This window comes from Spinacia oleracea, chromosome 1 (genome assembly GCF_020520425.1).
Source record: "Spinacia oleracea cultivar Varoflay chromosome 1, BTI_SOV_V1, whole genome shotgun sequence".
Classification (NCBI taxonomy): domain Eukaryota; kingdom Viridiplantae; phylum Streptophyta; class Magnoliopsida; order Caryophyllales; family Amaranthaceae; genus Spinacia; species Spinacia oleracea.
In genome coordinates, this window is record NC_079487.1 from 77,037,208 (window position 1) to 77,057,490 (window position 20,283).

At 41.1% G+C, this 20,283-nt stretch overlaps 1 protein-coding gene and 1 long non-coding RNA gene across 2 annotated transcripts; both read right to left on the reverse strand.

Annotated features, from left to right (window-relative positions):
• Positions 1-3,327: 3,327 nt before the first annotated feature.
• LOC130465963 (uncharacterized) lies at positions 3,328-7,825 on the reverse strand. Its single transcript, XM_056834735.1, has 2 exons — positions 4,657-7,825; positions 3,328-4,443 (listed from the first exon to the last, which is right to left on the reverse strand). The coding sequence occupies exons 1-2, from the start codon at positions 5,296-5,298 to the stop codon at positions 3,457-3,459; spliced, it is 1,629 nt and encodes a 542-aa protein (XP_056690713.1). The 5' UTR covers positions 5,299-7,825; the 3' UTR covers positions 3,328-3,456.
• Positions 7,826-10,712: 2,887 nt separating this feature from the next.
• LOC130465774 (uncharacterized) lies at positions 10,713-14,517 on the reverse strand. Its single transcript, XR_008925792.1, has 2 exons — positions 13,679-14,517; positions 10,713-13,037 (listed from the first exon to the last, which is right to left on the reverse strand). It is a non-coding gene; the product is annotated as an uncharacterized lncRNA (long non-coding RNA).
• Positions 14,518-20,283: the final 5,766 nt, after the last annotated feature.

Consider the following 20,283-nt stretch of genomic DNA (forward strand, 5'->3'; position numbering starts at 1 on the left):
CACTCCTCTCGGTAGTTACAGTCCCCCGAACTCTCAATCTCTGCCCTGCGGGTTTACGTTGAGCGATCCCCACACCAGGGATCACAAGGGAACCTATGGCCGTCATGGTCGAACATAATGGCACTCCCTTTATGTCACGATAACCGGGTTTTGTCAGTTTTTCTCATTGTCGTTAAAAACTGAATGGCGACTCCTATATTACTAGTCGATTTGGTGTAAACTCACAGGAAATCCAGTTACACTTGATCTGACAACGTAACGCCCGCGTGGGACGAGGTCACGCATTAGCCTCGTGCTTTTTCGACCCCCTTACAGTGGCGACTCCGCTGGGGACGTTAATGAAATACTCGTGCTCGTAGGTAATCAAAATATCCGAAGGTTGAAACGATCCTACCCCGCGTTTATTTCCCTATCAAGTTGGGACGACCTGAAAATCAGCATATTAATGTGAACGGAGAGAACCGCATAACGAATCTTGGCTCCCTTGGCATGTTTCTTCTCGAGAGTTGGGAATAAGGATACCCATCGCCACCCGGGGGGTGCATACGCTTCGAATGTTGTCCACTCGGCACTTTTGCTAGTAGTACACCTATCCCAAACCAAATCGCTCGCCCACTAGGTCCCTCTCATTGGTGCATGCCCCCTTGGCTTACATTGTGATTGGCCTCTTGGGACGAAATTCGCTCGTGAATGCACTTCCCCGACCGGGGCATGTGTTGGATCGACGATAAAGGAGGTACCAAGCAAGCACAAATATTACCCATAGAAGCCTATCATAAACTACGTGACATATTATTTTGCTTCATGTTGTAATGTTAGTTATGTGTAGCAAATTATGTGGTTGTGTGTGACAAATAACACTAGAAAACCAACGACCCTAAAAATTGCCCAAACAATCATAAACACCAATTGGCCAAAGAGTTGTACCAAAATACGTGTTCCGCAGCCCCGGGCGATCGCCACAAAAATAAGCGACGCCCAGGACAGCCTGTAACGGGTCCCACAACGCCGCACAACGCGTAAAGGACGTTATTAGGCAAGCACGCAAAATCAAGTCGTATATACGAAAAAAGGATACACGAACAGAATACGAGTACCAGTCAGGGATGCATTTTCAACGCCCCTGGCTGGGTGCCAATCATTTTCAACGCTCGTGATGGGCGCTGAAGTTGCTGCTTGGCCTTTTGGTCAGGCACGGCAGCCTCGGTACCCGCGCACAAAGTATACGTAGCAATAAAAAAATTCGTAACGGATTTGCTACAAGGACGTATGAAAAAGGCACTTGATTCTAAAAAACGACTTACAAACTAAACAACTCCTTGTGTCATCATTAGGCCTCCTATGACGACAATGTTCGGCACCAAAACCGAGCATGCTAATTAAAATAACCTTGAATGTCACACGGGCAAATGTTTCGAAAATCCAAAGAATGACCAAAAGAAGAGCCAAAAGTGTACCAACAAGAGTGAGAATAGAAAACCATTAGAAAGAGTCACAAGTCTAGACTAAGTAATGCTTAACTTTGGGCCTAAACTTTAGCTTGTCTTATGCATAGGGCTGGTTCTGCCACTTGGTGTCGATCTGAAAACCAAAGGTTAGTGCGTCTCGAAGCTACATCACCAACACAAGGTCTAGTAACTCAAAGCTCCACCCTTCTTCCCCCATATCAAAGAACCCTTAACGGTATGTTTGTCCGGGAAGGAGAAGAACACCCATGATGTGACTTCCCTGAACCCTTCGTTCAGGATGGCCTGCTAAAGCCCAGATTTGAAATTTTCCATGGCTGTCATACTTTGGATGAGGCACCCCACCTCACCAAGACTGAAACAGCTGAAATATTGGACAACCAAGCTCTATGGACATTGTTTAACGAATCGAGGCCTATGGAGGACGAGACTGTGATGACTACCCTAGCTCTACAAGATGAAGGTTTCAATCCAACTCGGTTAATCGCTCCTACATCAACACTAGAAGAGGCTGAGAACGGATGGGTGAGACATGTCAGTGGGTCAACGCAAAGGGAATAGAGTTCAAGATGAGTACAGGCGAAGGACCAAGGTTCTACGAGACTAAACCCAAGGCTTGAGCCGTAGAGAGCACTTTAGCAAAACGCCTAGTAGTTCTTTAGATGATAGAAAGAATAAAGCTCTAGATATGGTCCTAAGAAACCCTTAGAATATTGATTAATTTATTTCAGTGTGTTTTCCTTGCTTTCCAAATTAATAAAGGCCTAAAATTTCTCCTAAAATATTATTCTAACACTAAATAAGCACTAATCATACTTGCAAATATAAAAATCAAAAAATGTAAGGAAGCGGCCCACTTTAGGCCCAATAGCAAGGCCCACTCGGTCTTGAATCGTGACATCGAAACCAATTCCCGAAAATCCACAAAATAAACCATACCATCCCCTTCATATTTCCAAGACATAAGGGTCAAACCCGTGCAACCCAAAGAAACCAAAAGAAATCAAATCCAAACAATACAAATGTTTCTCAAAAAAAAAAATTCATAAAACATAATCCTATCATTCTCATCATTAATAACACGCACCTCAACCCACCCAAAAAGCCTACGCAAAGATCTTCATATCTTCCGCACCCTAACTCCATTTTCAAAGCCGTTTCGAGTCACGAATAGAAAAAATTAATCCGGACGAAAATGCGTCTAACGCTAACAGTCCAAAAAGCTTCCGAAATAGCGTCAAAATTGATTTCTGACGAATAAAAAGTAAAATGAAACAAATAAAAAGAAATAAACGCAAGAACATGTGAAGGAAAAGAAGCAACGCGCCAAGAAATCTGCCCAGAAATCATTTTCAGCGCCCAGAGCTGGGCGCCGAAATCTTTAACGCCCCAGCCTAGGCGCTGAATCCTTCTCTGCTTGCCAAATTTTACCCATAAGTGCTCGTCATTTTATCCGCACATACACGGAAAAATAACGAACACTTGGGGGGGGGGGGGTCCAGCACGTATTCAGATATACGTACCAAAAATTCAGACATACGTACCAAAAAAAAAACACATGAAAAAAAAATTTGTGCAAAATACATGGCTTACGGCAAAGCAGCAGATTAAAATAATAATAAACTTCACTTATTCAACCGTTTCAAATAATATGTTTCCATCTCAGAACATACTTATCGAATTCGGCATCCTAGAATTTATTCTAGCTAGAACTACGCGCGACCTGATTTTAAGTTAAAGTTATTTAACAAGGGTACGTAGACAATCCTATTTAGGGATTCGGTCCAATCAAATAAAAAATATAATGTGCATAAGTGTTGGAAATGAGCAAATAAAAATAAGGGGAGAAGCAAAACGAAAACAAGAAAAATAAAATTACGCCTTTATTAATATTTAAAAATAATAAGTAGGAAAACAAAAAGTGCTAAGGAATGAAAAACAAACACAACTGAAATAAATAAAGGGCACCTACGCCCTAACAAGAACTACACTACTCGAGTTCTTCCGGATCATCAAATAAAGTTTTATAGAGGGCAACGTTTGCAGGGTCCACCCCCACAGGCTTCTGCGCTGCCCCTATATCAATCTCCATAAGAACAGCCTCCTTGACACTAACATCCAAGGATGCCAAGGCCTCAGAAACATTTTCAGTTTGAACAGCTATAGCCCGCTCAGCCTCAAGGGCACAAACAATGGTAGGGGAAGGATTATCAACATCAATTGGATTAGCCACTTGTTCTACTAGGGGCTGAACTTTCCTAACCCATACATTATTACGGCGACGATATCCGCGAGAGCTTACATTCCTTTTTTGAACGACAGGCCCCTTCATGTTAGGCACCTTTTTAGGCCTAGAACTGGAACGGGGAGGAACTTCCTTTCGCTTTCGATCAGGACGAGCTTTTACAGTCTTAATACCATGGTCGCGAGGATTAGCAGGATCACGGCTCTCATACTTAGCCCTACCTCGAGGTATCAAAAGCTCAGCCGACTCTTCATTTCGAGCCTTAGTTCTCACAGCCTTATCATCGGAACTCATCCACAACTTGTAGTTTTCGGAAAGACCCACAAAGCCATATGTAGCCACGGTCCAACGCGGGAGGCCACCATAATACTTAGCCCACGCTTGAACCCGTGCTTGTGAAAAGACCGCTACTTTAGGTGGTACCGTATCGGAAAACGGGATAGTCTGCCTTAAGCCGTATTGTCGCATGACTCGGTAAGGAAAGATGTAAACGGGCCGAGATAGCCCCAACAAAGAAACATAAACTAACACCTCGGAACCCCCCGTCATATTAGTCAAACCCCACCACGGTACCACCCACTTAATAGAGCATATGCCATGAGTGAAATAGGAGGCCCACTCGGCCTCGTCCTGGCCTTGGTGCAAATACTTTCGGTTACCCAAGGCTATAGGGCGATAATGTTTAGGATCGGCAGGAGCTTCTAAAAGCCTAAGTCGTTCCATGAGCCAAATCTGCAAAAAACGGGTACGATCAGAAAAATAATAATAAACGAAATTCCTGCTTGGGACGCACTTTCAACGCCCAGGACCAGGCGCCAGAAATTTCGACGCCCAGCTCTGGGCGCTGAAAATCAACTCCAGGCAGGGGACTGTCGAGGCAAACGAAAAAAGAAAAGAAAAAGAAAAAATATGTGTATTACTTTGCGTAAATAAACGATCGATTACCTGCAGCAATAGGGGGCTCCCCTTAAAAATTTCAGACTTGGCATCCTTTTTTAACTCATCCGCACTCAGTAAGGTCTCGGCAACAACCAACGGCATAATGGAATAGCAACTCTCCATCTGGCTGATCAAGGGGATCAACCTTATGTCACTGAACTCGCCATTGTTATTCGACAGTAAATAGTGGTTCAACAAGCAGAATACAAGTGCTCGAATATTCAATTTCTGTTCGGTCATATTTTTACTAGGTCTAAAGTGATGTTTTACAAGCTTTTCCAAATTAACCTTATCACCCACAACGATCTCAGCGAGCATGTTAGCATCTAGTCCTAGGAAAGCCCCTATAGTTGTTTTACCCTCTTCAACAGTGCCAGGGGTAGCAGGAGTAGCATTGGTAGGATAACCAAGGATCGCGGCAAATTCATCTGGCAAAGGGCATACTTCATTGCCCCGAAAGACAAAAACATGGTGATCAGAATCCCAAAAGTTTAGGGCCGCATACAGAAAATTATAATCAATATTAATTTGTTGTAAGCCTAAGAATGCTTCTAAGTGGTATCCTTTCAACAAAGCCTTTTCTGTGGGATTAATGGCTCTTAGCCAGCGCCTAACAACTCGTTGGAGGGAGAAGGAAGGAATCGGCATGGCAAGAGTAGGGAAGAATAAAAGCTAAGCAATTGCAAAAGAGAGGAAGATTGAGAGTGGGGAAAAAGAAAGACGTACTTAACCCCTATATATACACGAAAGCATCAAGTGACATCCTAATCCCATTCGGAAACGCGTTAAGAAATCCGGAACTAAGAAAAACTGCCAAAATAGAACTTCTAGCGCCTAAGGCTGGGTGCCGAAATTTTTAACGCCTGGCCAGGGGCGCCGGAAATGTAGCCCAAGGCCCGGATCCTTCAAAACGCGGAGCAGGAAATGACTTAAAACCGTGTTAGTAGACACGAGGCCCTGTTGTATCAAGATCAAGCCCAAAGCACCTTTAGAGCCCGAATAGTGAAAACAAATGTTAAAGCTTGTCGAAACTTAGACTCATCTCAAGAAAAAATATGTGTACATTTTTCAAGGCAATATAGGAAAAATAATAATCAAGGTCATTCTTCGAAACACAAAAAAAAATCAAGTCGTTGGTTTCTCAAATTAAAAAGCGTTTATTTGTCATAAAGATCAATCCGGGCCAAAGTAAGCTCGATGTATTAATTATTGCAAAATGAAGCAAACTTTGTCGCCCAGAAAATGAAGTCGCACTCCACGACTTCATCAAAGTAGCATACCACTACAAAGATCGCTCGCACTTACGAGCACGATCCCATACACGATTAAGGACGTTATAAAATACGTACTTCTCTTGGCAAAGAACGACCACCAAGTACAACTGCTTGGGGGCTCGAAAGAAAGAAAATATGCGTTTCAAAAAAGGGATGCAAGTGGAAACAACGTTTCCAAGCTACGTCCCGTGCTTGGACAAATTCAAAAATGAACTCGACCTCAAAGCAAAAGGTCTCCATTAACATTCACATATGGTCCCACCGGTCATTTCACAAGGACCCAAGTAATGGCATAACTAGGCCAGTTCTAAACGGTGACATACATCCTATGAGCCGTAAAGACTTGTTCAAAACCACGAAAGGCAGACGACCACGAAATGATGGTCCGTTTAGACACGTTGCCGACCCACATTCAGGTTGCAACTAAATCCGAACATCCCTCGAAAGAATTCGCTCTTACAAGAATGAATAAAAAGAAATTCTCAAGAGAAATCCAAAGAACAAATGAAATAGGGCCTGGCCCACCTCGATCGGGCAAGATCGCGCCACGAACCACGCGAGTCCCAAATCGAAAAGACGAATTCAGGTTCGCTCACATTCAGCGGGAGGGGTCTGCGTCACTAACCGCGTAGGTCCTCAGTTTTCGAAAATGAAAAGAAAATAAAATCTTCAAAACAAAAACAGGCTCTCCCACCTTCAGCGGGTGGGGTCTACGTCACAAACCACGAAGGTCCTTATTTTCAAAACATGGAAACAGATTCGTCCACTTCTATCGGACGGGGTGTCCACCCTCAGCGGACAGGCTCACCCACCTTCAGCGGGCGGGGTCTGCGTCACTAACCGCGCAGGTCCTTAGTCGCTGCAGCGATAACTTTTCTTGGTTTCCCTTTTCCAAAAATCAAAGGATGGTTTCCCTTTTCCAAAAATCAAAGGATGGTTTCCCTTTTCCAAAAATCAAAGGATGGTTTCCCTTATCCAAAAATCAAAGGATGGTTTCCCTTTTTCAAAAATCAAAGGATGGTTTCCCTTTTCCAAAAATCAAAGGATTGGTTTTCCGCTTTTCCAAAAAAGAGCGATGTGCTGGATTTTCCTTCGTTTTACGTCCTATAAAAACAAGGGGGTTTTCTCGTTTAGCTAACCCTGAAAATGAGAATCTTTAAAAACGTTTTACCTCGTGATTGGGCTTGGCCAGGCCTAGTTACACTTTATAGCTTTGATTTCGAAAACATCTTTAGATACTTCCAATGACAAAGTGAGGGAGTTTCTATACTATCAGTTAACAAATTCCAATGACGCGTGAGGAATGTGTTAACACTTCAAGTGATGACCCTTAAGTCAAATGTTATCACTCAGGGGCTCGTGAGACCCTCGCAAAACAGGTCACATACACCATGGCTTGTATGACGCACTCCGTCTAGTACTTTGACCATCGTCTCATCTCGAGACTCAGTCAAAGTGGGGGCTAACTGTAGACGCCTACTTTTGTCCCCGTTCCCGAAAGGGAAGGTTCGATGATGAGAACATAAATCTCCACTTGGCAACGCATCTCCTATAAAATAACGAATCTCGGTCACCCTTTCATTTCAGCCAAAGCTGCTATTTATAGAAACCTGCCGTAAAAGGTAGTTGTTAAAAGTGGCAAAATCATAAAAGATAGAAATCTGTCAGAATTAGGTGTTGCACTCCAACATAAATCCTAAAAGAGATAGAATTTACAAAGGAATTCTATTCCTGGTATAATTCGAAAATAAGAGTTACGTATTAATTAAATTCCTAACGAACCTAGAGTTCGTAACGGGCCCAGACGCATTCCGTTATAAGTTAATACGCACTAAAAGACTCAGGTGAATCTCCCAAAAAGCTCCTTGTTCTAAGAGTCCAAATCTGACAAGAACTCGGCCCAGATCCCATTTTCAACGCCTGAAAGTGCCTGGGGCCGTTTTATCTCCGGATTCTTTTTGGATTCGTATCTTAAAATCTATCTATCCACACACTCTTTTCCTATAAATACAGCCTAAAAACCGACGTGAAAAAAACACACAATTCCATAATCTGAGTATTGACTCTAGCCTTAAGCCTAAGCCTCACGCTACGAAATTGATCCGGCGTTCTGTCGCAATCGACCCAAAAGTCGAACAGAACGCATCCTGCCCCTTGTAGCTTGATGAATTAAGCCTAAATACTGGAACATTGCTTGGAAACCCGAGATTCGCTAAATAAAAGGAGAAATAGCAAAGCCAAGTGGTTAGTTTTCTGAGAACCACAACGCACCTCTCAAAGGTGCGTTGTAATGTGTCCCTCATATGATTTAATCGCTTTCATCACCCTTTTATAAAATTGTCAAACTATTAATTTGATTGATCTATCACGCCTAATAAGATAATACCCTAGACAATTGAATTATCATGCTAGGTACCTTAAATCAATCTAAATAAGATAATCACGATCGATTTAGTATTATGTGTTGCATATTGCTAAACTCAATTCAGAATAGTTTAATAGTTTGACGCATGTCCCTTCAATTATTTATGCTGAGCTAGTAAGGATAACCTGCCTCTGGAGTATTATCGATGAGCACTCCTCTCGGTAGTTACAGTCCCCCGAACTCTCAATCTCTGCCCTGCGGGTGTACGTTGAGCGATCCCCACACCAGGGATCACAAGGGAACCTATGGCCGTCGTGGTCGAACATAATGGCACTCCCTTTGTGTCACGATAACCGGGTTTTGTCAGTTTTTCTCATTGTCGTTAAAAACTGAATGGCGACTGTAGACACCTACTTTTGTCCCCATTCCCGAAAGGGAAAGTTCGATGATGAGAACACAAATCTCCACTTGGCAACGCGTCTCCTATAAAATAACGAATCTCAAATCACCCTTTCATTTCATCCAAAGCTTCCATTTATAGAAAACTGCTAAAAATAGTAGCTGCCGTAAAAGGTAATTGCTAAAAGTAGTAAGAATAAAAAGATAGAAACCTGTCAGAATTAGGTGTTGCACTCCAACATAAATCCTAAAAGAGATAGAAATCGAAAAAGGAATTCTATTCCTATCGCAATTCGATAAAAGACTTAACGTATTAATTAAACTCATAACGAACCTAGAGTTCGTAAAGGGCCCAGACGCATTCCGTCGTAAATTGATACGCACCAAATAACTCGGATTAAGTCTCTGAATGGACTCCGTACTCTAGAGTCCAATCTGACAAAGAATTCTGCCCAGATCCTATTTTCAACGCCCAGCCCTGGGCGCCAAAATCTTTGACGCCCAGTGCTGGGCGCCGAAAATACCTGGGACGGATTCTTTTCCTAATCCGTTTCGTATTCATATTCCTGAAAATCTATCTTTCTACGCTACTTTTTCCTATTAATAGACCCGTAAAGCCGACGTGAAAAATACAACACACAATTCCATAACCTGAGTATTGACTCAAGCCTTAAGCCTAGCCTCACGCTGCGAAATTGATCCCGCGTTCTGTCGCAATCGACCCAAAAGTCGAACAGAACGCGTCCTTCCCCTTGTAGCAGATGATTTAAGCCTAAATACCGGAACATTGCTTGGAAACCCGGGATTCGTTAAATAAAAGGAGAAATAGCAAAGCCAAAGTGGTTAGTTTTCTGAGAACCACAACGCACCTCTCAAGGGTGCGTTGTAATGTGTCCCTTCACATGATTTAATCGCTTTCATCACCCTTTTATAAAATTGTTAAACTATTAATTTGATTGATCTATCACGCCTAAAAAGATAATAACTTTGACAATTGAATTATCATGCTAGGTACCTTAAATCAATCTAAATAAGATAATCACGATCGATTTAGTATTATGTGTTGCATATTGCTAAAATCAATTCAGAATAGTTTAATAGTTCAACGCATGTCCCTTCAATTATTTATGCTGAGCTAGTAAGGATAACCTGCCTCTGGAGTTATCAATGAGCACTCCTCTCGGTAGTTACAGTCCCCCGAACTCTCAATCTCTGCCCTGCGGGTGTACGTTGAGCGATCCCCACACCAGGGATCACAAGGGAACATATGGCCGTCGTGGTCGAATATAATTGCACTCCCTTTATGTCACGATAACCGGGTTTTGTCAGTTTTTCTCATTGTCGTTAAAAACTGAATGGCGACTCCTATATTACTAGTCGATTGGGTGTAAACTCACAGGAAATCCAACTACACTTGATCTGACAACGTCACGCCCACGAGGGACGAGGTCATGCATTAGCCTCGTGCTTTTTCGACCCCCTCACAGTGGCGACTCCACTGGGGAACGTTAATGAAATACTCGTGCTCGTAGGTAATCAAAATAGCCAAATGGTGAAACGATCCTACTCCGCGTTTATTTCCTTATAAAGTTGGGACGACCTGAAAATCTGCATATTAATGTGAACGGACAGAACCGCATAACGAATCTCGGCTCCCTTGGCATGTTTCATCTCGGGAGTTGGGACTACCCATCGCCAACCAAGGGGTGCATACGCTTCGAATGTTGTCCACTCGGCACTTTTCGCTAGTAGTACACCCGTCCCAAACCCAATCGCTCGCCCACTAAGGTCCCTCTCATTGGTGCATGCCCCCTTGGCTTACATCGTGATTGGCCTCTTGGGACGAAATTCGTCTGTTGAATGCACTACCTCGACCGGGGCATGTGTTGGATCTACGATAGAAGCGGTACCAAGCCAGGCACAAATATTACCCATAGAAGCCTATCATAAACTACGTGACATATTATTTTTGCTTCATGTTGTAATGTTAGTTATGTGTAGCGAATTACGTGATTATGTTGTGATTGTGTGTGACAAATAACGCTAGAAAACCAACGACCCTAAAAGTTGCCCAAACATTCATAAACACCAATTGGCCAAAGAGTTATACCTAAATACGTGCTCCGCAGTCCCGGGCGATCGCCACAAAAATAAGTGACGCCCAGGACGGCCTGTAACGGATCCCACGACGTGGCATAACACGCAAAGGACGTTATTGGGCAAGCACGCAAAATTAAGTTGTATGTACAAAAAAAATAGACGAACAGAATACGAGTACCAGTCAGGGACGCATTTTCAGCGCCCCTGGCTGGGCGCCAATTATTTCAACGCCCCTGCTGGGCGCTGAAGTTGCTGCTTGGCCTTTTGGCCAGGCACAGCAGCCTCGGTGCCCGCGCATAAAGTATACGTAGCAATAAAAAATTCGTAACAAATCTGCTACGAGGACGTATGAAAAAAGGCACTCGATTCTAAGAACGACTTATAAAATAAACAACTCCTCGTGTCGTCATTAGGCCTCCTATGACGACAATGTTCGGCACCAAAACCGAGCATGCTAATTAAAATAACCTTGAATGTCACATGGGCAAAGTATTCAAAAAATAATGTTCAAATAGAGTTTTCAAGGAAAAATAATGTTCGAATAAAAAAATAAATAAATCCGAGTCTAGACTAGGCTATGCCAAAGTACAATCTAAATCCTAAGTCTTAGTTGTCTAATACATAGAATCGGTCCTAATGCTTGGTGTCGTTCTACAAGTTAAAAGGTTAAACCATATTGAGTCTCCCTTCCTAACATTTAAAAGAAATCAATAAGCACCCATATGTAATTGTCTTCCCTTGCTAAGAATCTACGGCCTCAATACTCTCTCTCGGCAATAAAAAGAATATATTATGTAATTCAAGTATTTGCAAAATGGAAACAGTCACATTCTGAAAATCATTCCTCCATAGTCGCACAACCCCCAAAGTGAGCCTAAGGTGTCAATACCATTGGCAGAAAAAAATTAATGGCCTCAAGGCTTACGATCACATTGGGTCACGACTATCATAGTCCTCTTGAGCCACTCGCTCCTTGAAATAATCCTAAGTACGGACTAAAATATTTTCCATGAATGCAACATGACTAACCATGGAAATACCCAAATCGGCATGCCATAAGGCTACCATTGGGGTAAAGCAATACACACTAAGAGGGAAGCCGCACTAATGATCCTAGTCTTGCAAAAATGAAAATTCGATCTCCCCAACTAACTACCTTGCCAACATTAAGCAAAATGGGGCATGACAAATGAACACCCAAGGGTTAAAATTTCAAGTGTCAACCAAACGAAAGTTATGGTCCAATTAGCCTAAATCTGAAAGTCGCTTGGTCAAGTATTATAGGCTTACGCCACGTCATTATTTTGAGTCTAGGCCACCTCCTTGTATTCATACACGGGTTATAATCAGAAAAATTAATTAAAGTTCGAGTCTAAATCACAACTTCCAATTAAATCCCGGAAACTGGAATCTGAAAAGAAGCAAAAAAAATTATTTTCGATGCAATTCTTTCGTTAAATTTCAATAAAGTAAAAACAACATTTTGAATCTACGCTATTTTCACATTTTAAGAAACGACTAAATACGCTTGCAAAGTAAGACAATTTAAAGGTCCACCCTAGGCCTACTAAAACTAAAGGTCCACTATGGGCCTACCAAACGAGGCTCACTCAGTCTCGCCTCGTGACTCAAAGACCACAACCATCTACCTTTTAGCCCAAGTAAAAAGGGGGAGGAATCCCAAGCAAAAAAGAAAAAAGATAAAGAGAACAGGGAAAGCGAAAAGAGTGAGCCATGAAATACTTAAAGAGAAAAAGAAAAGGGAGAGCGAAAAGAGAGAGCCATGAAATACTTAAAGAGAAAGAGAAAAGGGAGAGCGAAAAGAGCAAGCCATGAAATACTTAGCCCGTACCTCCCAAAGTGCGAAATCTACCCAAGTAAACGAAGGAAAAAAATTGAGTCAACCAATCCAAATCTGTAACGCCCTGACTTCTAAACACCATTAATTAGGTTAATTATCTTTAATTAGCATCGGAAACCCTAATTTAGTCAGAGCGTCACATGCCGTATCTCCCTTGTGGGAAATACAAGGCGACATAACCTTTTTAAATTACTAAATAAACTTTAATAAATACTTCTAGCATTGATTAAACATTAATATTAAAATCTAACTCAATACTTGAAATTAAACTTAGAGTTAGTTAATACATCCATTATTACTAGTGAGACATAGTTATCTTTACTAAACATCGATCGCGAATTTGATGGTTGCATCCTCACTCTAAGGAATCCCATGATTTTCTTCGTACCTAAAACAAAAGCAACATCGTGAGCCGAGGCCCAGTAACATACTACCCTAACAACGTAAACTCATTTCAATTCATTTTCTTTAATTTGCAATCAGGGAGAATAGAATACAGTAAAACACTTTCATAAATGCATTATAATAAAACATCATTTATAACTTGAAACTTTAATAGTTTCCATTATCTTTCAGAAAACCTTCATTTTACTTGGTAACTGACAAGTTAGCCTTGCGGGACGTCTCCCACCTTGCGATAGTCCTCAAGGAGCACTCTCCCTTGTTGGACATACGCCCGTACCTAATTAATTTCTTTTTTTAGCTTGCGGTAACCCTCAAGGAGCACTCTCCCTTGTTGGGTGTCCCGCGGTACGGCGGTACGTGCACGACCTAGAAATAGTAACCCCACTAACTGCCAGAACCGGTTACACTTTTATTTATCATGTTTCGTATCTTATTCGTAACTCATAAACATCATTCTTATAAAATCATTCATAAACATATTTAAATATCATCATGCATAAAACAAACTTTATAAATACATTTCATATCCCACAATCCAATAAAAACATATCATTATAAACACATTTCATAATCTCATAAAACACATTTCATAAAGGGATTGTGGGTGTTAGCAATAGATGTTACCTCAACCGTAGTTTATACTTCCTGTTTGATGGACCGTTCTTTCTGAGCTTCAAGAACCGGATATTCTTGTAATTTATAAATTACCCGATTAGTAACTATACAAAAATAATATAATATGTAAATACGGTACTCTTTTTTTTTTTTAAATGCTTTTGGTTTTGTTATGAAATTAATTTTCAAATTAGTACTTATCCAATAAGTACAATAATTAATTAGAGTTATTTGTTTGACATATGGTTGACACCATTCTTTTATTTATTTATTTTTCCCAATTAGTTGAAAGTAGTATACGTATAAATCAAAAGGAAAGTAACCTACTAAAATTGGCTTAGTGTCTAAAAAAGAAAGGTTGACTTTAGTAATGCATAAGTGTATTGTACACTTAGAAAAGGAAACCAAAACAGAGTTTTTTTTTTTGGTTTCACGAAACAAGGAAGCACGACGGAAGAAGGGGTTGGGTTGCGTGAGTTAACGACCGCCACAGGATAGAGCAAGGAGGAGTTCAGGTGGGGACAGAAAGGTCTTGCCGGCACGACTGAGCGGCAGGACCGGTGGTCTGGGCGGCAGTGGAGGTGGTCCGTGTCTGAAGAGAGAGAGCTTAGGAGAGTGTGTGCGTGTTTTGATGTTCGGTTTCGGCAATGGAGTTCTACAATTAGAGCTTGATGTTTGAGAGTAATGGATGAATATATTTGGGTGGAGGAAAACGGAAGATTTTTAGGGTGGTGGTATTATTTTGGACGGCGGCAGAGCCGCGGTGGTGGCGCTGGTTCAGCGTGAGAACAGAGGAAATGAGGCGAGAGGTTATAGTGAGCTACTCCGTATATAAACTTAACTTTTCTTTGGAAACTGATTGTGGTGGAAATGGGGAGCAGGTTCCTCCTCTATTTATAAGGTAATTGGAATTCAATGGACATCACCCATGACCTCACCATGGAAGTAGAGTAAGGAAGAAGGAGAGGTACTTTGAGGTCAAGAAAATGAACTTGGATTGAATTTGGGGTAAAGAGGAGTCAAAGAAACAAGTAAAATTTAACCCTTGTTCTACACATACACGTGGGAGAAGGGGGAGGAAGCTAGGGGATGAGTTTTTTTTCTTTTTCCTCTTTTTTTTTTATTTTTTATCTAGCATTTTGGGTTATTTCAAGGTTGGTTTAAAATTCAGAAATTCCTTGGCTATATTTAGGAATCCTATATAAATAGAAATGTTTAATTAAAATCAGATTTTCAAATAATTCTTTATAAAATATCGATAACATAAAATAAATTTAGTTTTCGAATAAAATAAGAACGTTCCGAAATTAAAAATTCGAAATAAATAAGATTTAAGAAGGTAGTTTAAGCTCGTAAAAAAAATTAAATTATAAAATCTGAAAAAATAAATCGTGTAACAATATTAAAACTCAATCGTATTAAAACTGCTTTAATTGAAATAAAGTTTGAAATTAGGATTTAAAACGGTTTTAAGCTAAATAAAAGTAATTTAGCATAACTAATCAAGTTTTTAAAATTCGGGGTATTACAAAATCATACCACAAAAACTACATAAAGTTCTACGATCTTCTACCCTTCCCAATCCTCATGCTTGACTAATATCTATACAAATTATCCTATCTCATTCAACCCATCTTTCGAGCCGCCTTGAGTCACGAATAAAAAAAAAAGACAAATGAAAAGTACATTCTACGCTTAACGAAAAAAAAAATATATAGTAAAAAGAAACTTTGCAAAGCACCTTTAAAGTTCGTCTAAAAAAAGAGCATTTAGCGACAAAAAAGATTCGCAAATATTTGGCACAAAACGAAAAAAATGAATCATTTTCAACGCCCAGAGCTGGGCGCCGGAATCTTTAACGCCCCAGTCTGGGCGCTGAATCTCTCTGCTTGCCAAATTTTGTCCAGAAGTGCTCGTCATTTTATCCGCACATACACGGAAAAATAACGAACACTTGGGGGGGTACAGCACGTATTCAGACATACGTACCAAAAAACACATGAAAAGATTCTTGTGCAAATACATGTACTTAAAAAATAAAACAAACTTTTGGCTTACGGCAAAGCAGCAGATTAAAATACTAATAAACTTCACTTATTTCACCCTATTTCAAACATTACGATTCCACTCGAACGTACTTGTTTGAAATCGGCATTCTAAGAAACCATTTTATGGCTAAGAACTACGCAAGACCTGATTCCAAATTAAATCTATTTAAGGCGGATACGTAGGCAACCCATGATTCGGTCCAACCAATTTGCAAAAATATTAAAGCCTATAGAATAACAAGAATAAAAAATAGAGTCCCTTATTGAAATTTAATCCAAGTCGAAAGAAAAATTTAAGTCAAAGGAAGAATCCAAGTCATCAAGATGCCAAAATGAGCACACATCGAAAAATAATAAGGGCACGTACCTTTGCCAGAAGGAGCACTCACACTCCTAGGCACTTAGCCAATACTCAAAAGATCGCTTTGCCTCAATTGAATGGGGGCTAGCGCGAGCGCCCGTGACCTCTAAAGTACTCGACTTGACCCTCCCTAAAGCAAAGTAACTCACTTAAAGACCTTCTTTCACCACTAGACACAGTCATAATCGCCAACAAGTAGTAAAGGCAGTAAGCTTGCAATAAAGAGGATTGGTCTACGGCGTCGCCCCATCGTTCTTTCGAACTCAGGGCACCCGTTTATGGTAATTCAAATGCTTGTGAATCCCCTTTGAAAAAAATCAGACATTGTCAATAGGACTTGGCACTTAACCAAGGGTCACCCTACTCAGACATATGACACGGGCATCTAAAATCGAAATCTGAAAGCATCATTAATGAGAAGACATAATAGCAACTGGGGGCTAAAAATTGAAATGAAAGAGCTAGGGAAAGAACTAAGTATACCTTGACCTTTTGTACAGACATACACCAAGTAAATCTAAGTACATTTGAAAGCGGTTTATATTTCCGCAATTCTGGAAAAGATGGCCCTAAAAGCCCAAAGCATGTGCCACACGGGCACAAGTAATATCTTGACGCCTGCACCATGGCTTCTAGCAAATCCTTATACAGCATTCCAAAAACCGTAACAGTATTTTGATTCACTCATGTAATCCTGTACGAACCCTTCTATAAGTCAACTTACTTAGGACACCTCGAATTGTACACAGTAGGACTCGGATTTCAAATAATTTTCAAGAACTTCTTCGAACATAATAAAGTGTCGTTGGTTTAAGCTAAGTATGCGTTTATCTCGATGTTGCAAGTGAGTCCAAAAGATTTCTAAATATGATTATGGGTAAAGAAAGGCACCTAACTTTTGGTCAAGGCACACTTCAACATGTGACTACCTTGACCATGGCCATGTCGCACAATACGACATTTACAAGAGAAGTAGCAAATCACTACTCGAACGTACCTCGCACTAAACGAGTCTGGTTCAAACTATTCATGATCTATGTCACCATGAATGCATAAAAACGTATGCCAAGCATTATAGCATGCACCAAGCCAATCCCGTAGCTATAATTGAGGGCTTGAGAAAAACACTCTAAAAATGCTCAAAATGACGATTTTATCGCAAATTCTCGACGCTAATGCTATACACACGTCATAGGGGCACAATCCTAAGGTTTGATCGTGTAAAACGAACCTTAGAATGGCTACAACCCCTCCCAAATTCTAAGCACTACTTGAATATATGAAGTCACCCCCACTAACAAGGGTAACTGAAAATCGCGAGTCACCAAAACTCCGATCAAACTACTGCACATAACGCTCGCCCTACAAGCGCCCGTTACACAGTCTACGTCGTTCCAAAGCAAAAGCGAAAGAAAAATCAAGGATAAAAATAAGAAAGAAACATCTATGAATCCTCGCATCGAACGAAGTAATAAGCCGTGCACACCCACGCAGAAGGTGCTACACTTGTTCGAGCACCTGAACGAGGCGTGATAAAGTACTCCAATGCAAAAAATAAATAATGATGATATATCCCAACACCTGGAGGAATGTTCTAAGACACTTTGTTAGGCCACACAAGCCTACATCGCACAATAAATTCAAACATCCCACGGTACAAGTCTAAAAAAAAAAAAAGAGTAAAGCATATTGCGCTAATGCGGGCATGACCAAGAGTATGAGGCAAAGACTACTTATCGCCCAAATTCAAAATGCAAGCCACATGACTTCTACATTAAGGATTAAAGGTAGCAAAATATTACCTACCACGTAAGGGATAGCTCGCACCTACACGAGCGGAACCCCAAGGCATCTTTTTCGAAAGAACCTACAAAATCGTACGCCAAAAGGAAGGATCCCAACATGCATACTTGGGGCTCCAAGCTACGAAACGACCATAGCGAAATTAAAAAAAAAAGTCTCAAAGAAAATGTTTGAACGATCAAAAGGGCACGATGCTTGATCCCACTTCATGAATAGGCCTGAACCCTATCAAGCTTCTAAGCAGATTATTCAACATCAGTCATTGCTCAAAAAAAAAAAAATTTGATTCAAGCGAACTGATTAATGGACCGCACGCAACGGCCATTCTATGAACGCTCGTTCGCACATACATTCTAAGTATCGAACATTCACGAACACGTTCAAGAAAAAAAAATATACGTTCAAAATAACAACAAGAGCGATCAAAGTCTTACGCCTCAAGGTATGTTCCTCGGGCCATATAGACTCGCCCGACTATTGCAATAACTGTACGCCTTAAGAGCAATAGTTCCTTTAAATAATCGCCCCAAAGCGACAAACACCGTAGTCCACCGATCGGCTACGGCTTCTCGAGAAATCATCACGAGAAATTCCTGCCTGGGACGCACTTTCAACGCCCAGGACCGGGCGCCAGATATTCCGACGCCCAGCCCTGGGCGCTGAAAATCAGCTCAACTCATTGTGATCTCTAAATTCTACGTTCCAAAAAATAAAGGAAAAACAAAAAGAGAAGAGAATACGTAGAATTTCCAAGTGAAATAAACGAACGAACAAGAGGCCAACCGTGTCATCAAAAGACCAGCCCAAACAGTATTTTCAACGCCCCACTTGGGCGTGAATTATTTCTAAACGCCTGGGCGCCGAAAATGAACCCAGACCCAAAAGAAACCCGGACTTCTATAGGGTCCTTCCGTATCCATTCGACTTGAAAATTGTCGATTCCTTTACTGAAAGTCGCACCTCACGGCTTCGTTAAGAGTAGCACACCTCTACAAAGATCGCTCGCACTCACGAGCACGATCCCAAACACGATCAAGAACATTACAAATTGCGTATCCCCAAGGAACCTCTTTTACAAGAAATGACCGTCACGCACGAGTGCTTGGTGGCTCGAAAGAAAATATAGAGTATACAAAGTTAAAAATAATATTCCCAGACTACGCTGTACGAAGCCCCGTGTTTGGATAATCTCAAAAGATAAAACCGGATTACGACCTCAAGACAAAGGCCGCCGTTGATACTTATACATAGTCCCCTAATCAAGGACCCAAGTAGTGGCAAAATTGAGCCGTAAAGACTAGCTCAAAACCATGAGAGATGATGACCACGAGACAATGGTCCGTCTAAGCACGTTGTCAACCCACATTCAGGTTGCAACTAAATTCGAGCATCCCTCGAAAGAAAATAAAATTCTTCGAAACAAAACAAAAACAGGCTCGCCATCTTCAGCCGGCGGGGTCTGCGTCACTAAACCGCGCAGGTCCTCAGTTTTCGAAAAATGAAAAGAAAATAAATTCTTAAAAAACAAAAAAAACAGGCTCGCCATCTTCAGCCGGCGGGGTCTACGTCACAAACCGCGTAGGTCCTTATTTTCAAAAACATCAAAATAGATTCGTTCACTTCTATCGGACGGGACGTCCACCCTCAGCGGACAGGCTCGCCCACCTTCAGCGGGCGGGGTATGCGTCACTAACCGCGCAGGTCCTTAGTCGCTGCAGCGATAACTTTTCCTGGTTTATCTTTTTCCAAAAATCAAAAGATGGTTTATCTTTTTCCAAAAATCAAAAGATCGTTTCCCTTTTCCAAAAATCAAAGGATGGTTTATCTATTTCCAAAAATCAAAAGATGGTTTATCTTTTTCCAAAAATCAAAGGATGGTTTATCTTTTTCCAAAAATCAAAAGATGGTTTCCCTTTTCCAAAAATCAAAGGATTGGTTTTCCGCTTTCCCAAAAAAGAGCGATGTAATGGATTTTCCTTCGTTTTACGTCCTATAAAAACAAGGGGGTTTTCTCGTTTAGCTAACCTTGAAAATGAGAATCTTTAAAAACATTTTTTACCTCGTGATCGGGCTTGGCCAGGCCTGGTTACACTTTATAGCTTTGATTTCGAAAACGTTTGTAGATACTTCCAATGACAAAGTGAGGGAGTTTCTATACATCTGTAGGTACTTCCAATGACAAAGTGAGGGAGTTTCTATACTTAACAAATTCCAATGACACGTGAGGAATGTGTTAACACTTCAAGTGATGACCCTTAAGTCAAATGTTATCACTCGGGGGCTCGTGAGACCCTCGTAAAACAGGTCACATACACCATGGCTTGTATGACGCACTCCGTCCAGTACTTTGACCATCGTCTCATCTCGAGACTCAGTCAAAGTGGGGGCTAACTGTAGATACC